General features: G+C 36.9%; 1 protein-coding gene across 4 annotated transcripts in view; it reads left to right on the top strand.

Moving 5' to 3' along the window:
• CFAP69 (cilia and flagella associated protein 69) overlaps positions 1 to 20,859 on the top strand; it is a 55,488-nt gene that overhangs the window by 31,257 nt on the left and 3,372 nt on the right. For 2 of the 4 annotated variants that reach the window (XM_079786311.1, XM_079786309.1), the window contains 8 exons: positions 864 to 1,028; positions 4,758 to 4,876; positions 7,119 to 7,237; positions 9,948 to 10,029; positions 13,953 to 14,145; positions 16,507 to 16,644; positions 17,438 to 17,514; positions 19,254 to 19,451. In XM_079786311.1, coding sequence (XP_079642437.1) covers positions 864 to 1,028; positions 4,758 to 4,876; positions 7,119 to 7,237; positions 9,948 to 10,029; positions 13,953 to 14,145; positions 16,507 to 16,644; positions 17,438 to 17,514; positions 19,254 to 19,451 — 1,091 coding nt within the window. The remainder of the gene's footprint in view (positions 1 to 863; positions 1,029 to 4,757; positions 4,877 to 7,118; positions 7,238 to 9,947; positions 10,030 to 13,952; positions 14,146 to 16,506; positions 16,645 to 17,437; positions 17,515 to 19,253; positions 19,452 to 20,859) is intronic. The other 2 variants (XM_079786310.1, XM_079786312.1) reach the window with 2 other exon arrangements.

The raw sequence follows: 20,859 nt of genomic DNA, 5'->3' as shown, positions 1-20,859 counted from the left end.
AGTAGAAAAGACTGTGGAAAACCAGAAGAGATTAAACTATACAGGAGAAGACTGACACATAAAATGTCTATGACAAATCAGGGGAGCAATCTACAAATGAGAGAAGACATTTGCCACCCCTGTGACTAATAAAGGGTTAGAGTCCAGGTTCATAAAGAACTTCATATCAAAAAGAAAATAACTCGGTGGAAAAATAGATAAAGAATAGAGACTGCCAGGTGACAGAGAAAATGTCAAATTAAAAAACACACAAAACACTAAAAGACACTTAACCCCATTGGTAATCAGAGAAATGCAAATTAATATAATAATGAATTACCACTTCACATTTAACAGATTGGGAAGAATCTATTAGTCTTATACATTACATCTATATAACCACTTTGGGGAACAATTTGGAAGCTTCAGTAAAATTCATTGTAGGTATACTCTACATGACAAAACTCTTCTCAGTGGGAGTAAGAGGACATGAACCAGAATATTCATTTTAGCAGTTTGTACTAGTGAATTGAAAAACTGTGATTTATTTATAAAATGAATGCTAAAAGCAATTAAAATGAATAATCTAGATCTACTTTTGACACTTTGAATAATTTCTAAAACAATGTTGAGTAACAGAAGCAAGTTACAAAAGATACAATATAGTACATTTAAAGAAAAGTTTAAAGCACTGATTCCTATTCTGGGAATAGGAGGAGGAGAGGGAAGGCATAATATTTATTTCTGTAAAAAACAAGTATAACAAAATTTTTAGCATCTGTTTGAACTTATAGATAGATGTCTGATATGTTGTTGGATTTATTTGAAAAGGTTCACATTTTACATTTCTTGATGTAAAGTAAATCATTAGTATTTCTCCACAGAATGCTTCTTCAGTCACGGTAACAGCTTTCACGGCACAGGCGGCCGCGGCAACAAGTTTGCCCACTTGCGTTACACTTTAAGACTCCTGAGAGCTATGATCCATCTTGAGGATGAGACTGTGAATCAGGATCTTTGCGAAAAGGGGACAATTCAGCAACTCATAGGTAAACAGAACTTGCTTGTTACTGATGGAAATAGAATATTTACAAATTAGAGGTTTTGTTTAAAATGTTTTCCTACAAATTTATTTTGCTTTTATAGCTGAGAAACTCCTAAATGTTTTCTTGATTTTTTTGTTTCATATTATTGCTGTAAATCAGTTTCTTTACTGAAACATCATGATTATTCATGCTTTAAACATTTGTTTTCTCAGTTCAAATACCATTTCACTTAGGATTATCTTTATTTTTGAAATGGGCCAATTTTATATTTCATTCTTTTGATAATTAGATTATCATTTTCTGGCCAAGCCTTTTTGAGCCATTTTAAAAGAGGTGATAACATTACATTTTCCAGTGCATCTGGTATACCAGAACACCGATACATGCAGAAATGTACATTGGAGATTCTTTTCTCATATGAAATATCAGGGTACTAGAGGCCTGGTGCACGAAATTTGTGCACGGGGGTGGGGGGCGGGGAAGGAGAGAGTGTCCCTCAGCCCGGTCTGCACCCTCTCCAATCTGGGACCCCTCGGGGGATTATAAAATCAAGTTTTAGGAAGAATTCTTTTTCTCTCACTTTTTTATCTTTACTATTCTTATTTTTAATTTAAAATGTTTAAATTGTAAAATATATATAATGTTAAATTTAACATTTTCATCATTTTTAAGTGTGCAGTTCACTAGTGTTAATTACATTCATATTGTTTTGCAACCAATCTCCAGAACTCTCTTGATCTTGTAAAACTGAAACTCTGTATCCATTAAGTAATAATTTGCTAGTCTCCCAAGCCCCTGGCATATACCATTCTACCTTCTGTGTCTTTGAATTTGACTGCTGTAGTGAAATTTATAGTATTTCATATTAGTGAAATATATAGTATTTGTCTTTTTCTGACTGACTTGTTTCACTTAGCATAATGACCTTAAGCTTCAGCCATGTTATAACATGTGTCAGAATTTCCTCCCTTTTATTAATTAAAAAATTTTGGTTTATAACAACAGAGATTTATTATCTTAAAATTCTATCATCCAGAAGTCTGACTTACATCTTACCAGGCTAAAATCAAGGTGTTGGCAGGGCTAGTTTCTGTCTGGAGGCACTGGAGGAGAATCGGTTCCCTTGCCTCCTCCAGCTTTCAGAGGCCACCTGATTCCTTGGCTCATAGTCCCTTTCCCCCATCCTCCTCAAAGCCAGCAAGGCCAGTTGAGTTTTCCTCACCTGGCATCACTAGCACACTCAGAAAATACTCCCTTTTAAAGGATGAATAATATTACATTATATGTATGTACTGCATTTCATTTATCCATCCATCCTTCAATGGAGACTTGGGTTACTTACACCTCTTTTGGCTGTTGTGAATAATGCTGCTATGAACATGGGTATACAAATATTTCTCGGAAACCCTGATTTCAATTATTTTGGATTTATACCCAGAAGTAGAATTACTGGATCATATGGAAATTATATTTTTAATTTTTTAAAAGAATTGCAATGCTATTTTCTATAGTGGCTGCACCATTATACATTCCCACCAACAGTGCACAAGTTTTCCAGTTTTTCCACATCCTTTCCAATACTTGTTTTATAGTTGCCATCCTAATGGGTGTGAGGTAGTATCTCATTGTGGTTTTGATTTGCATTTCCCTAATGATTACTGATGTTGAGCATCTTTTCATGAGATTGTTACCATTTGTATATCTTCTTTGGAAAAATGTCTAGTTAGTTCTTTGCCAATTTTAAAATCAGTTGCTTATTTTGTTGTTGAGTTTTAGGAGTTTTATATATTCTGGATATTAACCCTGAATCAGATAGATATATAATTTAAAAATATTTTCTCCCAATCCATTAGTTGCCCTTTCAATCTGTATTGGTTTCAGGTGTACAGCATAGCGGTTCAACAATCATACTTCACAAAGTGTTCCCCCTGATATTTCCAGTACCCACCTGTCCCCATATATAGTTATTACAGTATTATTGACTATATTCCCTATTCTACACTTTACATCCCAATAACTATTTTGTAACTGCCAATTTGTTCTTCCTCTTTTAAAAATCTTTATTGTTGAAAGTATTACATATGCCCCCCTCTTTTTCCTCATTGACCTCTTCTAGCTTGCCCCCAGGCCTTCACCACAATTTGTACTTCTTAATCCTTTCACCTCTTCTGAGGGCTGGGCAATCTTAATAGGAACCTGTATTGAATTGGGGTATAAGGCTAGTGTCAAGAAAGTAAAAAATTTGAGCAGAGACATGGTGTTAAAATATGCATGATGGTGTGTTCAGAAGTAGCTTAAGTAGAGTCGGAGTTTTATGAAGACAAGTTTAATTGTCTGTCTAGTCAGGGGCCAAGCTAGAAAGGGTTTTGAATAGGAGATAGTAGAGTTTGAACTCCATCCTCTTTAGGCATGAGAAGCCACTAGGGAAGTTATGTGTATAATGCTGTTTTAGGAAGAGGAATCTGCAAGAAATATATCAGATGATTTAGAATAGAACAAACAGAGGGTAAAGGCACAGAACAAACAGAGGAGTTAAAGGATACTGAAATAGGAACGAAGTAATTCAGTGTTAATATAACATGTGGTTCAGACAACAGGGAAAGTGACATGCCTGCACCCGGATAGGAAGGAGAATGAGATAACCTAGAAAGGAAAAGCAGACCTATGGGCAGCAGGCGTGGATTTCTAGAAGGTGCTGCTGATAAAGGCATATAGGCCGCTCTGTCCATGGCCTGCCTCCAGCACTTGGCCTCCAGCACGCTCACTAGTCTCCCTATGGGATGATCCCTCACCAGTAATGCATCCTCACAGGACCAAGAATCCTTCATTCAGAGCCAACTCTGGAGATAGGCTGTGATTTCCATGGTCCTACTTTCAAACATGGCTCCACACCATCCGCTGATGCCAGGAACCCCTTTAACAGAGAAAAAAATGACTTTTGTTTCTCTCTTAGAGCTTTAAGAAGAAAAAAAATTTGAGGCAAAATTTTATTGTGAATATTATTGCATCAGAGTAAGTGGCTATTTTCAAGTCTTTTTAAATTTTTATTAGAAACAAGGGAGAGATTTTAAAGGACATGAGAATACTGCTACCTAAAGTTGTTGAAGACTCCTTCACATAGACATAAGGAGAGGATGCAGAAATAAGTAACAAAAATAGAAATACTTACGGAGGTCTTCCACCTTTGCTTAAAATTGGCCCTGTTAGCCATGAGAAGAAGAGACAAGACAAGCAATTATCAGGCATTTTGGTCATATATTTGCAAAGGCATTCAATTCTACCTCATGAAACTGCATATTTTTAAATGGTTTTGTTTACTGAGCAAAATATTAGGTTGTTAGGGTGTCTTAATGACACTCCATTAATTCTGTACTAGAAATTCTATATAGATGGGGCTACTGATTTATTGAGAGAGCAGTGAATCCACTTATCACCTGTCTACATCTTCTAGATAACTATGAAATGAAAAAAGCCCCTTTTAAAATGATTTCTCTAGCTGAGATTTTTTTTATTTAATCATAATTTATTGAGGTATTATATGTGTACATATCTTACCATTACCCCCCCCACCCCACACCCATACATGCCCTCACCCCCCAGAGTTTTGCGTCCATTCTTTATGCTTATATGCATTCTAGCTGAGATTTTATAAGAAAGGATTTCAAAGCAGTAATTGATTAAAATAAAAATATACTGTCCAGTAACTTTGCATTCTTTAATATTTTATATCAGGGATATTTAAATATACAATAAGCAAGATTAATGACAAGGAAGAGGCCATTCTTTTGGAAATTCAATCTGATATATTACTTATTTTATCTGCTCTTTGTGAAAATGATAATTCCAGGAAGGTATGTATGCCTGTGAATAAAAGTTTTGTTTAGATCTTCCAATAACCTAACGCAGTGGTTGGCAAACTGCAGCTCTCAAGCCACATGCGGCTCTTTGGCCCCTTGAGTGTGGCTCTTCCACAAAATAGCACATGCGGGCGCACACGTACAGTGAGATTGAAACTTCGTGGCCCATGCGCAGAAGTCGGTTTTTGGCTCTCAAAAGAAATTTCTGTTGTTGTACTGTTGATATTTGGCTCTGTTGACTAATGAGTTTGCTGACCACTGACCTAACGCTATGAGCTTTTTCTTATTAAGTGCCCATAAATGTTGGTGTTCTTTAATCTTATAGAGATTTAATTTAATATTTTTTATAATTATAGTACAATTATATACAGTAAAGTGTGTAGATCTTAAGTATATAGTTCAATAGATATTGACAAATTCATTTAACCAAAACCCCCATTAAAATATAGAATATTGTTACCTCCCTATAAAATTCATTCATGTTCCTTAGCAACCATACTCCCACTTGCCTCCAGGAAACTACTATTCTGATTTCTATCCCCTTAGTTTTGCCTATTCTTTAATTTTATAATGATGGAATCATAGTATTTACTCTTTTTATATCTGGTTCCTGTCATCCAGCCATCATATTTCTGAAAAAGATCCATGTTGTTGCATGATCAGTATTGCTAATTATATTGCTGAATAATATTTGATTATACAAATATACCAAAAATTTGCTTCTCCATTCCCCTATTAAAAAACACTTTAGCCGAAACCGGTTTGGCTCAGTGGATAGAGCGTCGGTCTGCGGACTGGAGGGTCCCAGGTTCGATTCCGGTCGGGGGCATGTGCATTGGTTGCGGGCACATCCCCCGGTGGGGGGTGTGTAGGAGGCAGCTGGTCGGTGTCTCTCTCTCATCGATGTTTCTGGCTCTCTATCCCTCTCCCTTCCTCTCTGTGAAAAGTCAATAAAAACAAAACAAAACACTTTAGTTGTTTCCATTTGGGACTATTATATATGAAGCATCAGTGAACATTATTGTACTAGTCTTTTGTGGACATAATGCTTTCATGACTCTTGGGTAAATATATAATAGTGCAGTTGATGGATCATAAAGTAAGTGTATGTTTTTAAGAAACTGGTAAATAGTTTTCCTAAGTGAGTTGTACCAGTATAAATGCTGTTTGGGGTTTGAATCAGGTTCAAATATAAAACTAAAAGTTGGGAAAAGAGCTAATTCCCTTTTATTTTATTTTTTTAACTCCATAGCAAACTCTGAGTCTCAGAAATTGAAAACTTAAAAAACAAGAGACAGAATTGGAAAAATGAAAATAAAAAATGTATAGCCCGGCTGGTGTGGTTCAGTGGTTGAGCATCGACCTATGAACCAGGCAGTCACAGATTCGATTCCCGGTCAGGGCACATAGCCGGATTGCAGGCTCAATCCCCAGTAGGAAGTGTGCAGGAGGCAGCCAAAAAATGATTATCTCTCATAATTGATGTTTCTATCTCTCTCTCCATCTCCTTTCCAGTCTCTGAAATCAATAAAAATACAAAAATAAAAATAAAAAATGTATGAAGGTTTCAATAGAGGGATTTTAGAGAGAGAGAACAGGAACAGCAAATGCATCCTTAGCTCCAAGCTTTGATGCAACTTCTCCTTATATTGCCACTCTGTTCCTGTATTTCTGGAAAAATACTCAGTCTTGCTTATTGGGAACTAGAACTGAACAACAAGGCAATGAGGAAGGTAATTGGTAGGGGATAAATATTAACTGATAATGTCATATAAATTATTAACGTTTTAACTGACATTTATATATTTGTTTCTCTTTTGGGAGTGTTAGAAAATTTTTCATGATAGAATTTTATACTCTTAAATTACTTGTTGCTATCTAGTATTCATCTGATATGATGATTGACTACATTCTTTATATTGTGAAAGAAAATCATGGGACAGGCCTTATGGTTTATTTTTCTCAAAGAGAGAGAAAGTGAAAAAAAAAAGCATAAAGGAACATTAAGCTGGACTATTGATTGATGCCCACTCTTAAAATGATTAGCTTTACAATAGTTTGTCCTAAATTCCTGAGAACAGGTAAGTACACATTCAGAAACCAAAAAATGAATTAAAAGTACTATTTTCCTAACAATGTATTTATCTGATAGAAAAAGTTTTAGGAGACAGGATGAAATAGGAAAGAAAGGGATTATTTATTTATTTCAAGAAATAATTTTAAATAAATCTCTTAGGAAATTTTTGGAACTGAAGGAGTGGATATAATTCTTCATGTAATAAAAACAGATCCCAAGAAGTTTCAGAGTGGATTAGGCTATACTGTACTTCTTTTTAGTACATTGGACAGCATTTGGTGAGTATTACTGTACGTACCCAAGTTAGATGGAATCACAGTACAAGAAAGTTACCTTTATAGCCATGTGTGCCAATTTTCTTTCCTCAAAATCACACCAGAAAGATAACTCTCGCAATGCCTTTTTCTTTTTAATAATAGTCCCAAAAACACACTTACCAGTGTCTTTGCAAGGTAATCTTGTCTGTCACTCAATTCTTGTATCTAAACTTAAATTCTTGTTTTTGTGATTTGAACCCATTCCATTTTAGCCTGGTCTGGGAAAACACTAGCATCTATTAGTATTATTCTTATACTTGAAGACTGTTGAATTCCTTATTCATCTTTTCTTAAAAGAGTTAAAAACCAATTGACTATGTATTTCCTAACCAATATTGTTTCCCAAACTTTGTAGCATTTCTAAGGGTAAAAAATACTGCTTTTCTTAATATTACTAGTAATTTACAAGACTTTGTCCTGGAGGAAATTACTTGAGTTTTATATATCATTAACACTTACTATATTTCTTTAGTTATATTTGGGTGGTATTCATGAAAGACACACTGCAACACATTGTAAAAACAAAAACAAAACTATAGATCAAATGTACCTAACAGGTATATACAGAACATTCCACCAATAGCAGCAGAATACATATTCTTTTCAAATGCTGTGATATTGTGATTTATAATAAGAAATATAGATTTGGTCAATTCCTAGTACTGAGTTTCTGAAACACTTGTAATTTTCTAGTCAATAAGAGTAATGGAAGCATCTGCTGTTGTAATATTTGGTCTTTTATTCTCAGTTCCTCTAAAATCTCCAGAGTAATAAACATTTTGTTATTCATAACATGTCCCTTTCAACCACAGCTGAGTTCATGTTAATAAGATAATTTTTGGAAAGCCCCGAGATAGACACAGAATGGGGGACTGGTTTCCAGGGGAACCAATCATATAATTGATTAGAGAGTTGGAAATATCACCCCCAACTGCAACCTCCAGGGAGGGGAGAAAGGCTGGGGATTGAGTTTAGTCACTAATGGCCAGTGATTTAACCAGTTGTGCCTCCATAATGAAGCTACATCAAACCCTAAACTATGAGGCTGAAAGAGCTTGCAGCTTGTGAACACACGGAGGTTCTGAGAGGGGGCCTGGAGATTCTCCCTCCCTTGCCTGCTGCGTCTCTTCCATCGCTTTTATAACAAAACAGTAATCTAGTGAGTACATCGTTTTCCTTAGTTCTGTGAACCTCTTTAACAGATTTCCATCCCAAGGAGGGTGGCGCATCTAATATACAGCTGGTTGGTCAGGAACAACCTGGACTGGAATCCAAGGTGGGGCCAGAGGCAGTACAGTCTTGTGGGACTGAGCCCCAGTACCTCTGAGTTCTGATTCTGATTTCAGGTAGATAGTGTCAGAATTAAATTGAATTGTAGGACACCCAGTTGGTATGGGGGGGGGGGGGGGGGGCGGGCGGAGAGGAGCCCACATATTTGATGGCCAAAAGTGAATATTAAGAGTTGAGACCGAGTTTTTTGTCTTTTGGTGTGTGTGTGTGTGTGTTTTTAAATATATTTTATTGCTTTTTTTTTTTTTTTTTTTTTTTTTTTTTACAAAGAAGAGAGAGAGATAGAGAGTTAGAAACATTGATGAGAGAGAAACATAGATCAGCTGCCTCCTGCACACCCCCTACTGGAGATGTGCCCGCAACCAAGGTACATGCCCTTGACCAGAATCGAACCTGGGACCCTTCAGTCCGCAGGCCTGATGCTCTATCCACTGAGCCAAACTGGTTAGGGCCAGAGTTTTTTTAATAAGCACACATGCAGGTTACAGTGATCACATGCCAGGTTATAAAAACAAGACTTAATAAATTTAAGAAGACAAAAATCATTCCAAATATATTTTCTGATTACAATGAAATAAAACTAGAAATCAGTAACGAAAGGAAATGAGGAAAACTCATAAATGAATTCAAATTGAACATCAAACTCTTGAAATAACCATTGGATCAAAGACAAAAACAAGAAGGAAATTAGAAAATTTCTCAAGACAAACTAAAATGAACACACAACATACCAAAACTTATGTAGTACAGAAAAAGCAGTACTAAGAGGGAAGTTTACCATGATAAATGCCTACAATAAAAAGAAGAAAGAGCCTGGTCAGTGTGGCTCAGTGGTTGAGCACCAAGTAGTTCAAGGTTTGATTCCTAGTCAGGGCATATGCCTAGGGTTGTGGGCTAGATCCTCAGTAGGGGGTGCGCAGGAGGCAGCCAATCAATGATTCTCTCTCATCATTGATGCTTCCATCTCTCTCGCCCTCTCCCTTCCTCTCTGAAATCAAGAAAAATATACTTTTTTAAAAATTACATGAGACATACCAACACTGTGAAAGAGATAATAAATGGATAAGTTTTAAAGAAAGAGTTGCTAGAGAAACCAGAGGAGACCTTTAAGAATAATTAATATCCATGAAAGCAAAGGAGCATATTGCATCTACAGAAAAGCTAATAGGCAGTTATGAAAAATAATTGATCTTGGTTTTAAAATAGTTGAAATTAAACTACACTGGCAAAGTCTCTTCAAAGTTAAATTTTTAAGTGAAAAAATTACTTGATTTTAGGAAATGAAGAAAAGTACTTTGAACAAATTTTTATAGCAATAAATGGACAAATTCAGTTAAACAATAAATCCTTGTTCAGCGAATAACTTCCTTTTTTATTTCAGGTGCTGCATCTTGGCTTGTTATCCCTTAGAGGATTACTTTCTTGAAAAGGAAGGCATTTTTCTCCTTTTGGATTTATTGGCAGTAAGTATGATTATAACAGTTGTAAAACAAAACAAAAAATATGTCTTTATTAACCCTTCCCAAACTGAGTACCACAGAACATTATTTTGTAATTAAATGTTCCCCAAAAATATTTAAGTGTTTGTTTTAAGCAAAATCCCTTTTGGAGATTTATAATATTCATTTACATATTAAAGGCTCTGAAAATCACTCCAGTGAAGAAATCAGTTTATTTAGGACAGTGTTCCCAAACCCATGATAACATAGAATTTGTTTTATGTGCTATTTTCCCCAGCAATCTTTAAAGAAACAGTATATGAAGTGCTAGACTATCAAAACCTGTAATTGTTTAATAACTTCTAGCTTCATCTCTTAGTATTAAAAGTTAAGGGCCAATTAGAGAAAGGAGTGAAGATCAGCATTTTTAAAGAACGGTGTATAATGTGTAGGGAATGTGAAGAAGCTAGTGTGTCATGGAGCATTTTACAGAATGAGCAGGAGTGAGCAACCTTCCAGGAAAGAGGTTGCCACTTAGCAGCTGTGAAGAATGGCAAGGACCCTCATTTATCCTTAAAGTATCCCCCCACTGGCCTCAGTTATGAGTGAGTTCACAGTCAAGATGATGTGAGGGGGAAAAGTATGATTTTTGTTTTAATAAAACTTTGGGAGATATCCTCACAGAGTTTTAGCTATCTCACTGTTGATTGCCACCATGCCTGATTTTATTAACAGAAAAACAAACTATTTTGATTTAGCAGAGATATTAACATTATTTGTGTTCTTTCATCTCTCTGAAAGAAAAAGAGTTGAATGTAAATTGTAATTGAAAAATACTTTTTGACCAGCTGGTGTGGCTCAGTGGTTGAATGTTGACCCATGAACCAAGAGGTCATAATTCAATTCCCAGTTATGGCACATGCCAGGGTTATGGGCTGGATCCTCAGTAGGGGGCATGCAGGAGGCAAATCAAATATATGATTCTCTCTCATCATTGATGTTTCTCTCTCTCCCTCTCCCTTCCTCTCTCTCAAATCAATTTTATTTTTTTAAATCAATTTTAAATATGTGTGTATATATACATATATGTACACACACACACACACACACACACACACACACACATACTAGTGACCCAGTGCACGAAATTCATGCACTTAAAAGGGAATTAGAGGAAATATTTTAATATTGCTATTTGCCCTTTCTCTATAATAGAAGTGTTAAGAGATGAAAGAAAATTAGTAAAATGTATATGAAAACCTTCCTCCTGTCAGAGTCTGGGGCACACCATGGGAACCAGAGTCAAGTCCCCGCCCACCCACGTGCGCCTTGAAATCACGCAAGACCCAGACCCGGCTGGCCCCACCCCCATTGGGCTAGATCCAGACCCAGCTGGCCCCACCTTCGTCAAGCCCTGCCAGGTTGGGGGCGCAGCCTCAGTTCCCCTGGCCTGGTGCTGGAGCAGGGGGCGCAACCTGAGGTCCTCTGGACCGGGCCAGGGGGCTCAGCCTAAGGTCCCCCGTCAAGCCCCGCCAGGTGGGGCCGGGGGGCGCAGCCTCAGGTCCCCGCTGATTGCTCATTAAGGCTTGTTATGGGAACTCAGCCTCCACTGTGGGTGCAGCCATCTTGTGTTATGGGATCCCCGCCTCTGCTGTGGGCACAGCCATCTTGTGTTACGGAATCCCTGCCTCTGTTGTGGGCGCAGCATCTTGTTACGGTGTGATGGTCAATTTGCGTATTTCCTCTTTATTAGATAGGATATATATTAAAAACTCAACTAGGAAAAATGATAAATAAAAGAAAATTAGCCCTGGCTGGTTTGGCTTGGTTGTTGGAGTGTTGGCCTGCAGATAAAAGGGTTATAGGTTCAATTCCCAGTCAAGGGCACATACCTTGGTTGCAGGTTCTCCAGTCCTGATGGGGGAGTGTTGAAGGGGATGGGGGAGGAGGAGGCAACCAATCGATGTGTCTCTCTCACATTGATGTTTCTCTCCCTTTCTCTACCCATCCTCCCACCCTTTCATTTTTTATAAAAATCAATGGAAAAAATATCCTTGGGTGAGGGTTAAAAAAAAATAATAAAAGAAAGAAAATTAGTTGACACTAGAGATAAGAGAGCAAATTCATTAGCTATAAAACATTACAAACAAAAATAAAAAATAATTATTAAAATAACCACCTTGATAAACAGGAATGAATCATAACCAGAAACCCTTAAGATGTTCAGAAAATTGAACATATAGAGAAGAATATATGTGTATAATGTGGTCCTAAACAATGTACCACTTACCACGTTGCTCTGAATACAGTTCAAGTATGCTCAGGGGCATGTGGTGCTGTGTCAGGGGATTCTCAACCTCCCAAAATTAATTTGGCTCATCTCCCTGGAATCTTGTTTTTTCCTAAAGATTTGGAAGTGAGGAGTTATATTAAACATGTATCCATAGATTAAATACTTAAGTTTTATATTAATATTTAAAATTATTTACAAGACTTCAAAGACATTTCTCACTTGTGTTCACTCTCCTTTGCCGTTAGGGTTTCTTTGATGGAAAGGTACAAAGGCCGGTAGGAGAGGTCATATAGTACAGTGACTGTGAGCATAGGCTGGAAGCCAATACTTGTTGGCTGCATAACTTGGATAAGTCACTTAACATCTCTGATAACAACTTCCTCAAAACAGAGATAACAGCAGTACTTACTTTATGCACTGTTGGGAGGAGGATGAGTGATATGTGTACGCATGCATTACACGTGCACATGCATATGTATATACACTTTATATTCATATATACACACAATGTTATTGTAATATTAGTTAGATGTTTCTGAAACTATGCACATGTTTTCCATTATTATGAATATAATTACTCGTTTGTGCTTAATGTGGTACTTAATGTAGTTTGAACCAGTCAAGTTAAATTACAACTACGAACATTTTTAATGAAGTTTTTATATTAACCTCAGCCCTTCTCCTAAAAGCGAAGTACAGAAATAAAAAATTCATTGTATTGAGAGTTCTGCTTAATGTAATCAGCTAAAATATTTATTCAGTGTGTAATAATAATTGCTAATACTGGTTAAATATTATTGAGAGTTTACTATGTGACAGGCAGTCTCATATGACTTATCATAATAACTCTCTAAAGTAGTTAAATGTTATTATCCTTCATGTAATAAAAGAGGAAATGATTACTATAATTGGAACAACAGGTTACATTTCCTTTGCTAGTCTATCAGCGGTACACTATAAGAGTTTATCAGTAAAATATATTTCACACAGAAACCATCACTGTGTGGAGGCCATTGCTGTGGATCACTTTTCTCTGCCTACATTTTGCTTTGCTGCAAACTAGTTCTCACAAAACAAAGGAAATATGCTTGATAATTTTCCTTAAATTCTTTACTCTTTTATGGATGCTGATGTTCAAAATACAAAATTACACCTCATTTTGAATTATTTTCATATGTGACTACCACTTGCAATTATCATCACTCCTTTTCTTAGTAACAATGAGGTTATAGCTGTTATGAGTCTTTACATACCTTAAAGCATGTAAATTGGAAAGATCCTATTGTTCCAGTGACTTATATACAGCACCGCTGACCTGGCTCCACCTAAAATAAACATCTTTACTTATTTTTGCGCTCTCCCTTTTTCCTCGTCAATCAGTCAGTTTCATTTTAGGTCATGATGTATGTTTGTAACAACATTAGAATTACATTTAATCTTTTTCTTCTTTTTAATTCCTAATGTTTGAAAATGTATTCATTACAATTGGCTTCTATTTTAACAGGAAATTAGCACAGATCATACTTAAGTAGTTTCAATTCTATAAGGCAATCAATTAGAAGAAGCACTGATTAATACAAATGTTTCTCCTTTTTTAAGGTAATAGTTTTTAATATTTATTGCAACTTTTTCTTTTTCTGTTCCCTTGCAAAAGTTGGACCAAAAAAAATTCTGTAGCCTAATACTTGCAATAATGGTTGAATTTTGTGATAATCCCAAAACCCCGGTTCACGTCAATGCTTGGCGAGGGAAGAAGGATCAAACAGCTGCCAGCCTTTTGATTAAATTGTGGAGAATGGAAGAAAGAGAACTAGGAGTACTACGTGATAAGCGCGGGATGATTATTGGTGAGTGTATTTATAATCGTTAATACAAGCAACTAGATTCATTTTTTAAATATCTTATAAAGATTAGGAAAGTAATAGACACAGCTAACAATATGGTAGTTACCAGAGGGAAGAGGGGTTGGGGAAGATAAAGAGAATAAAGGGGGTCAAATACATGGTGACAGAAGGAGGCTAGACTTTGGGTGGTGAGCACACCACGCAAGATGCAAATGATGTATTATAGAATTGTAAACTTGAAGCTTATATAATGCTATTAGTTACTTATATAATGTTATTAACTTATGTAATGTTAGCCCAGTAAATTTAATTTTAAAAAAAGAAAAAATAAGATACTAGGAACGTATAAAGACTTTCATCCCTTTGTTTAAAGTTCTTTTCACAGGTGTTTGCACATTTTGCCGTAATAAATTCTGAATGATTTTATAAGTATAGTAATAGTAGATTTATATTTTTATAGAAATTTTTCAGGAAATGCTATTTTATAATCTACTTTAACTTGAAAAAAATTAACTACTTCCTAAAGAAGTTTCTTTGGGTTACCTGCTTTTACAAATAGATTCAGTAATATTTCATTTACCAATAAAAAGTGGGATGTAAATAGAGTGATTAAAAACAATTTTTATAGTATTTTGTACATTGTTGTTGCTTCATATTTATATAATTTACTTTTTTGTGAAGAAACTTACTTTTTTAAATAAAAATAAATGAAAAGTTTCATAAATTTTAGTTACTAGATCCTAAGTCAATGAAGTTTACAGTATTAGAATTTATAGTTCATTTATCTATTCTACAATGCTACATTACATTTTCTAAATCTCTGAATATTCTTATTAAGATTTCATCTAAACTGTTAGTATTATTTATTTTAAAATGAAAATACTTGTTTTTTTTGTTAATCCTCACCCGAGGAGATATATATACACATATATACATATGTGTGTGTGTGTGTGTGTGTATGTTTATATGTGTGTGTGTGTGTGTGTGTGTATATATATATATATATATATATATATATATATATATATATACTAGAGAGAGAATGGAAGGAGGGGGAGAGACAGAGAGAGAAAAACATCAATGTGAGAGACACATCAATTACCAATTGACCCTGCAACTGAGGTCCATGCCCTTTACTGGAATTGAACCCGGGATCCTTCAGTCCAGGGGCTGATGCTCTATCCACTGAGCCAAACCTGCTCGGGCTCTCTTTAACTTCTGATGATTTTTATCTTTAATCTGATTTTATTATTTTTGAGTTTTAATCTATAATATCATAAAATAGTTGTATATCATAATACATATATAGAAAACAAAAGCAAAGGAGATTACATCATTGTTAAATTGACATTGTTCAAAATCTGGATTTCAAAATTAGAAAAATTACATAAGAGTTTCACTTTTTATTTTTTATTTAAAAAATATATATTTTATTGATTTTTTTACAGAGAGGAAGGGAGAGGGATAGAGAGTTAGAAACATTGATGAGAGAGAAGCATTGATCAGCTGCCTCCTGAACACTCCCTACTGGATATGTGCCTGCAACCAAGGTACATGCCCTTGACCAGAATTGAACCTGGGACCCTTGAGTCCGCAGGTCGACGCTCTATCCGCTGATCCAAACCGGATAGGGCAACACTTTTTATTTTTTGAATCCTCACCCGAGGATATGTTTTTTATTGATTTTTAGAGAGAAAGGAAGGGAGAGAAACATCGATGTGAGAGAGAAACATCAATTGGTTGCCTCTTGTACATGCCCCAATTGGGGATCAAACCTGCAACCTAGGAATGTGCTCTGACCAGGAATTGAATTTGCAACCTTTTGGTGTATAGGATGATGCTCCAGACAGCTGAGCCACCTGGCCAGGGCAAGAATTTCACTTTTAAAAAGCAATTTTGTGAAATGTTTATATCTTACGTAAATAACAAAAATGAAAGTTATAAGTTTTGCCACAGAATGGGGAAGAAATCACTGATTACTGATGCTTTCAAAAGAGTAACCATGCCCAGTCAGCGTAGCTCAGTGGTTGAGCGTCAATCTGTGAACCATACTGTTTGATTCCAGGTCCTGGCACCTGCCTGGGTTGTAGGCTCGATCCCCAGTGTGGGGCATGCAGGAGGCAGTGGATCAATGGTTCTCTCATCGTTGATGCTTCTATCTCTCTCTACCTCTCCCTTCCTCTCTGAAATCAATAAAAATATATATGTTTTTTTAAAAAGAGTAACCATGTAAAAGCACTATTTTACTGTGTTATAATGTTTTTAAACATTTTATGATGTCTAGACTAAAATCTCAAAATTAAGTATTAATTTACTACTGTTTTTATCTGTCCATTCTATGTTTTCACGACATCTATTGATTAGATACAAGGAAACCTCTATTTACTAGTTTTCAAGCAGAGCAAAAAATCATGCCAATGCCTGCTAACTGCCCGACTATTGCAATTATGGATGTTGCAGAAAACATTAGAGCAAAAATTTATGCTGTGTTGGGCAAACTAGGTAAGAAGCTACTCGTCAGATTCACAAGAGCCTTTCTGTTTTGCTAAGTATGTATATTGCTTTTGCTTTGGAGCCCATTTTTCAAACATGATGAACAAAAGTTCCTTTATACAGATAAATGCATGTTCCATTGTTTTCCCAATGTCCAGGCTACACCCTGATCAATCAAATTCAAGGCAGTTAGTCTAGATCAGTGGTCGGCAAACTGCGGCTCGCGAGCCACATGCGGCTCTTTGGCCCATTGAGTGTTCTAACGCCACTTCTTCAAAATAGACTCGCCCAGGCCGAAATCCGACTTCTGCGCATGGGCCACGAAGTTTCAATCGCACTGTACATGCGCACCCGCACTTGGCATTTTGTGGAAGAGCCACACTCAAGGGGCCAAAGAGCCACATGTGGCTTGCGAGCTGCGGTTTGCCGACCACGGGTCTAGATAACTAGGATAAACACAAGAATTCTGAATCTCCTGAGGGTTCGTTTTTTTTAAACCCTGCTTCTGTCCAAGGAAAAAGTCCTCACTCCTTGGCTTCTGAAAGGAAATTACCATAGTCTGACCAAAGCACAGAAACTATTCCTCTTTAATGACTACGTAAGGGAGAAGTCAGAAGCTCACAGAAGTAACTTTTTCATAAGTCAAGATGAACTCAAAAGTTACTGTTTGCATGGTTTTAATTGTGTGTGTGTGTGAGAGAGAGAGAGTGTGTGTGTGTGTGTGTGTGTGTGTGTGTGTGTGTGTGTGTGTTGGGATCACGTGCTCTGTTAAAGTAATTCTCTCTATATAAACTTCATTTAGATTTTGAAAATTTACCTGGCCTATCTACTGAAGATTTTGTGACCCTTTGTATCATACATAGATACCTTGATTTTAAAGTGAGTACCTTCTTAACCTTATTATTAAAACCTAGGATGGCAAAAAAGTCAATTGGGAAATAAAATATCTGTTCATAATTGTGAGCAGGCACCCAAACTGTGCAGTTTTCATTTTCCATTTTGCATCTGATATTATTCAAAAGACATAACAAAAATTGATTCTATATTTTCTGTGGGATAAGATTTCATCCACTACCCTATATAATAAAAAGCTAGCAGGCAAATTGTCCCCTCGGGAGTTCGACCTACCGGGAATTCGACCGCCCGCTATGACGTACACGCAATGACCACCAGGGGATGGTGCGGAACAAAGGAAGGCCCCGGCCAGCAGCCGGAAGGCCCCGATTGGCCCTGATCGCCGGCCAGGCCTGGGGACCCTATTGGTGCCTGAATTTTGTGCACCGGGCCTCTAGTGAGTTTATAAAAGAAGATGGCTATTACTGAGATAGAGCTATTCAGAAGCCTAATAGAATGTGTAAAATATAATTTCTTTATAGATCATTAGGAGCTAGAGTTAAATGAGTTATTGCTTATTAAAATAAATTATTAATACTTATTAAAGTATTCTTTATCATTACTTTATGTGATATCAAATGTCAGTTCAAGGATAGTAGGTTGCTTACCTTGCTGGTTATATTTTTGGTAAGTAAATGCTTTTGAAGTTTCAGGGGAGACTTTTCAAGTAAACATTTCTTCTACTAATACTAGTATTCTGTGTTTGAATGTCATAAATGAATAAACCTCTATTTTCAAATGAAAAGGTGACTGAATTTTATCTCTATGCTGGATACATAAATTTTTCTTTAAATTTAAACGTACTCAAGCGCATTAATTTCCAACAACCCCAGAATATGCAATGGAACTCTCAGTTTGATAGAAACATAAGAGTTAAGAACTTGAGATTCAGTTCCACTTTAGCAAGAAGGCGAGGGGCAGGGCCCTGTTTCTCAGGGTAGCTAGGTTCTAGGGTCCCAGGAATTCCATGGTCATTTACCTGTAAGTTCAGCGTGATTCGTCCTTCAGTATAAAGCTTTAGGAAGGAGAACATCAGTAGTTCAAGAGGATGAGACTAAAGCAGCAGTTTCTGCAGCTGTGAAAAGAGTGAGTATAACCAGAGGGCAGGGATGATGGCAATGAACTAGACCTAGGTAACGGAGCCTCACCCATGAATACTGTATCCGTGAAAAACATTTGATAATTATTTCTGAACTAGAGGCCCAGCATGTGATTGAAATCATGCGAGGAGGCACCCTGCGGGGGGCGGGGACCCACACCGGACTCGCGCAGTGCCAGCCGCCCCGGGAGTCAGGCCGGACCAGTGCCGCGGGGGACCCACCCCTGACTCCTGACTCGAAGCTTCTCCCGGCCCTCCTGCCTGTGTCTGCTCCAGGGCCGCCTGAGCCGCCGCACCGGCTCGGGCAGGCCCCCCTGTCTCTGTCTCCATTTCCTCTCTGGGCCTCACAATCGTGGGCAAACTCCTCCTGTCCGGTCGTGACCCGTTATGGCGTCCTGGCCTAACTTGCATATTGTCTCTTTATATATATTATAGATACTCAAATGTAACTGGTGCTCCAAATCATTTCCAGTGCACTTAACTCATGCCTGAGGTGTAAGTTAGGAAAAGCTGGTTCAGTATGTGTTAACTTTGGAACAGCAATCAAAATAAAGTATTACCTAAAATTGTATGTTTTATTTTTTGTTAATTTGACTTTTTTTAAACTTAAACTTTGTTATAACAGATTGGAGAAATATGGAATGAAATTTATGAAGAAATAAAATTAGAAAAGTTAAAACCAGTCACTACAGATAGACGTGTTTTGCAAGCTATTATAACAGCTTCAGAAAATGTTGGAAAGATGGTTGCTTCCCTGCAATGTGAGATGTTTGAAATCCAAGCACGCCAGGATGTGCAAGATGAACAAAAAGTATATGCAAAAGTAAGCCACAGATACCATTGAGGCACAAGATAATTTCATTGTATAAACTAGTTGAAGTCCTCCAAGGATATATTTGCCTTACTTGTGAATGTTTCAGTACTTAAAGTTATTTGTAGTTTTCTCTCATTGTTACTTTCACTGTGTTTGTACAGTTTTTAAAAGACACCATGGAGTTAAGAGCTTAAGATATTCAATTCCTATACTCAATGCTATCTTATGCATTATAATTTGATTTCTACAGGCTTGCCTTTCAAAAGGTAAAGACACTTCTCTTTTTTGAAATGTCAAACAGAATTCCAAGAATTGTTGGCTACTTGAGTGTATACATTTAGCAAATTCTGACAACAGTGTATCTTTGTGACTACAAATATAGCCTCACTGAGAACATGGGCCCTCTCCCCTCACTCTGTGATAAGCCCTTACTGGTGTGCCAGCCGCAGGCATATCCTCCCTTCAGTGCCTAAGCACTATGAGCGCTCTGTGAGTCCAGAGATAGGCGGGTCTCTGACTTCACCTAATCAGAAAAATATGAGCCGTGCTCCAAGCTTTACACAGGTGGGAAACGGACACATCAGAAGCTTTTGAGCAAAGAGGTTAAGTGGCTGTTTAAATTAACTTGTCCACAGAACGCAAAGATGATGTAGATGTCCACTTACCCCTGGCCATCCTGTATGACTACCATTAAATATTTAAAGCCCTCTAAGGTGATTTCCAGAGTGTTTTCTATTGCCTGCTCCCTTCACATAAACTACTCAAGTTTATAGCTTCAGCCTAGTGGAACTGCGTCCACCTATGAATTCTGCTGTTTGAGATGCCTCCTTGCTTGAAAATTTTGTTAAAAATTTTTATTGTGTGGATGCTGCCACGTTACCCTGTTTATTCGCTCATAAGTGGGGTCGCCCTATTGGAAGATCTGCCACCTCATTAGTTCTGTGGAGTGACAGAATGTCTGCTCTGTAGACTAGCTATGGTTGATGCGTTGGTTATTGCTGATTTGTTCTCATGGCTCTGACCCCACTTATATTGTTTTAGCAGTTATTTAATTAAATACCCTGAGGTTCATGATTGAAACTGAGTGTATTTTACACCAAGCAGGGGCACATGTCCTCTGACTGTATAGTTAGTGGGTGGCGTGTTGAGGACAGTTTTCCCAGTTTGTGAGCAGTCACCTCCCTAGGCTGCATCACCACAACTCAGCACTCTCACGGAATTGCTTGTCTTGCTGCAGGCAAAGATTAGAGCTAATATTTACAATATAATCTTTGATGAACTATTATCAGTGGCAGCAGGAACCTATTTTCTCCTGTGAATTTGTTGTTGGGTCATTCATATATTTTGTTCTGGATTATTATCCATCTTCACAAGTGATAATCATGTAAAACAATCAATCTTGCTGTGAATTGATGGT

Source organism: Cnephaeus nilssonii, assembly GCF_951640355.1.
Source record: "Cnephaeus nilssonii genome assembly, chromosome: 12".
NCBI lineage: Eukaryota > Metazoa > Chordata > Mammalia > Chiroptera > Vespertilionidae > Cnephaeus > Cnephaeus nilssonii.
The sequence above is the reverse complement of the archived record's forward strand: the minus strand, read 5'-3'. Positions and strand labels throughout refer to the sequence as shown.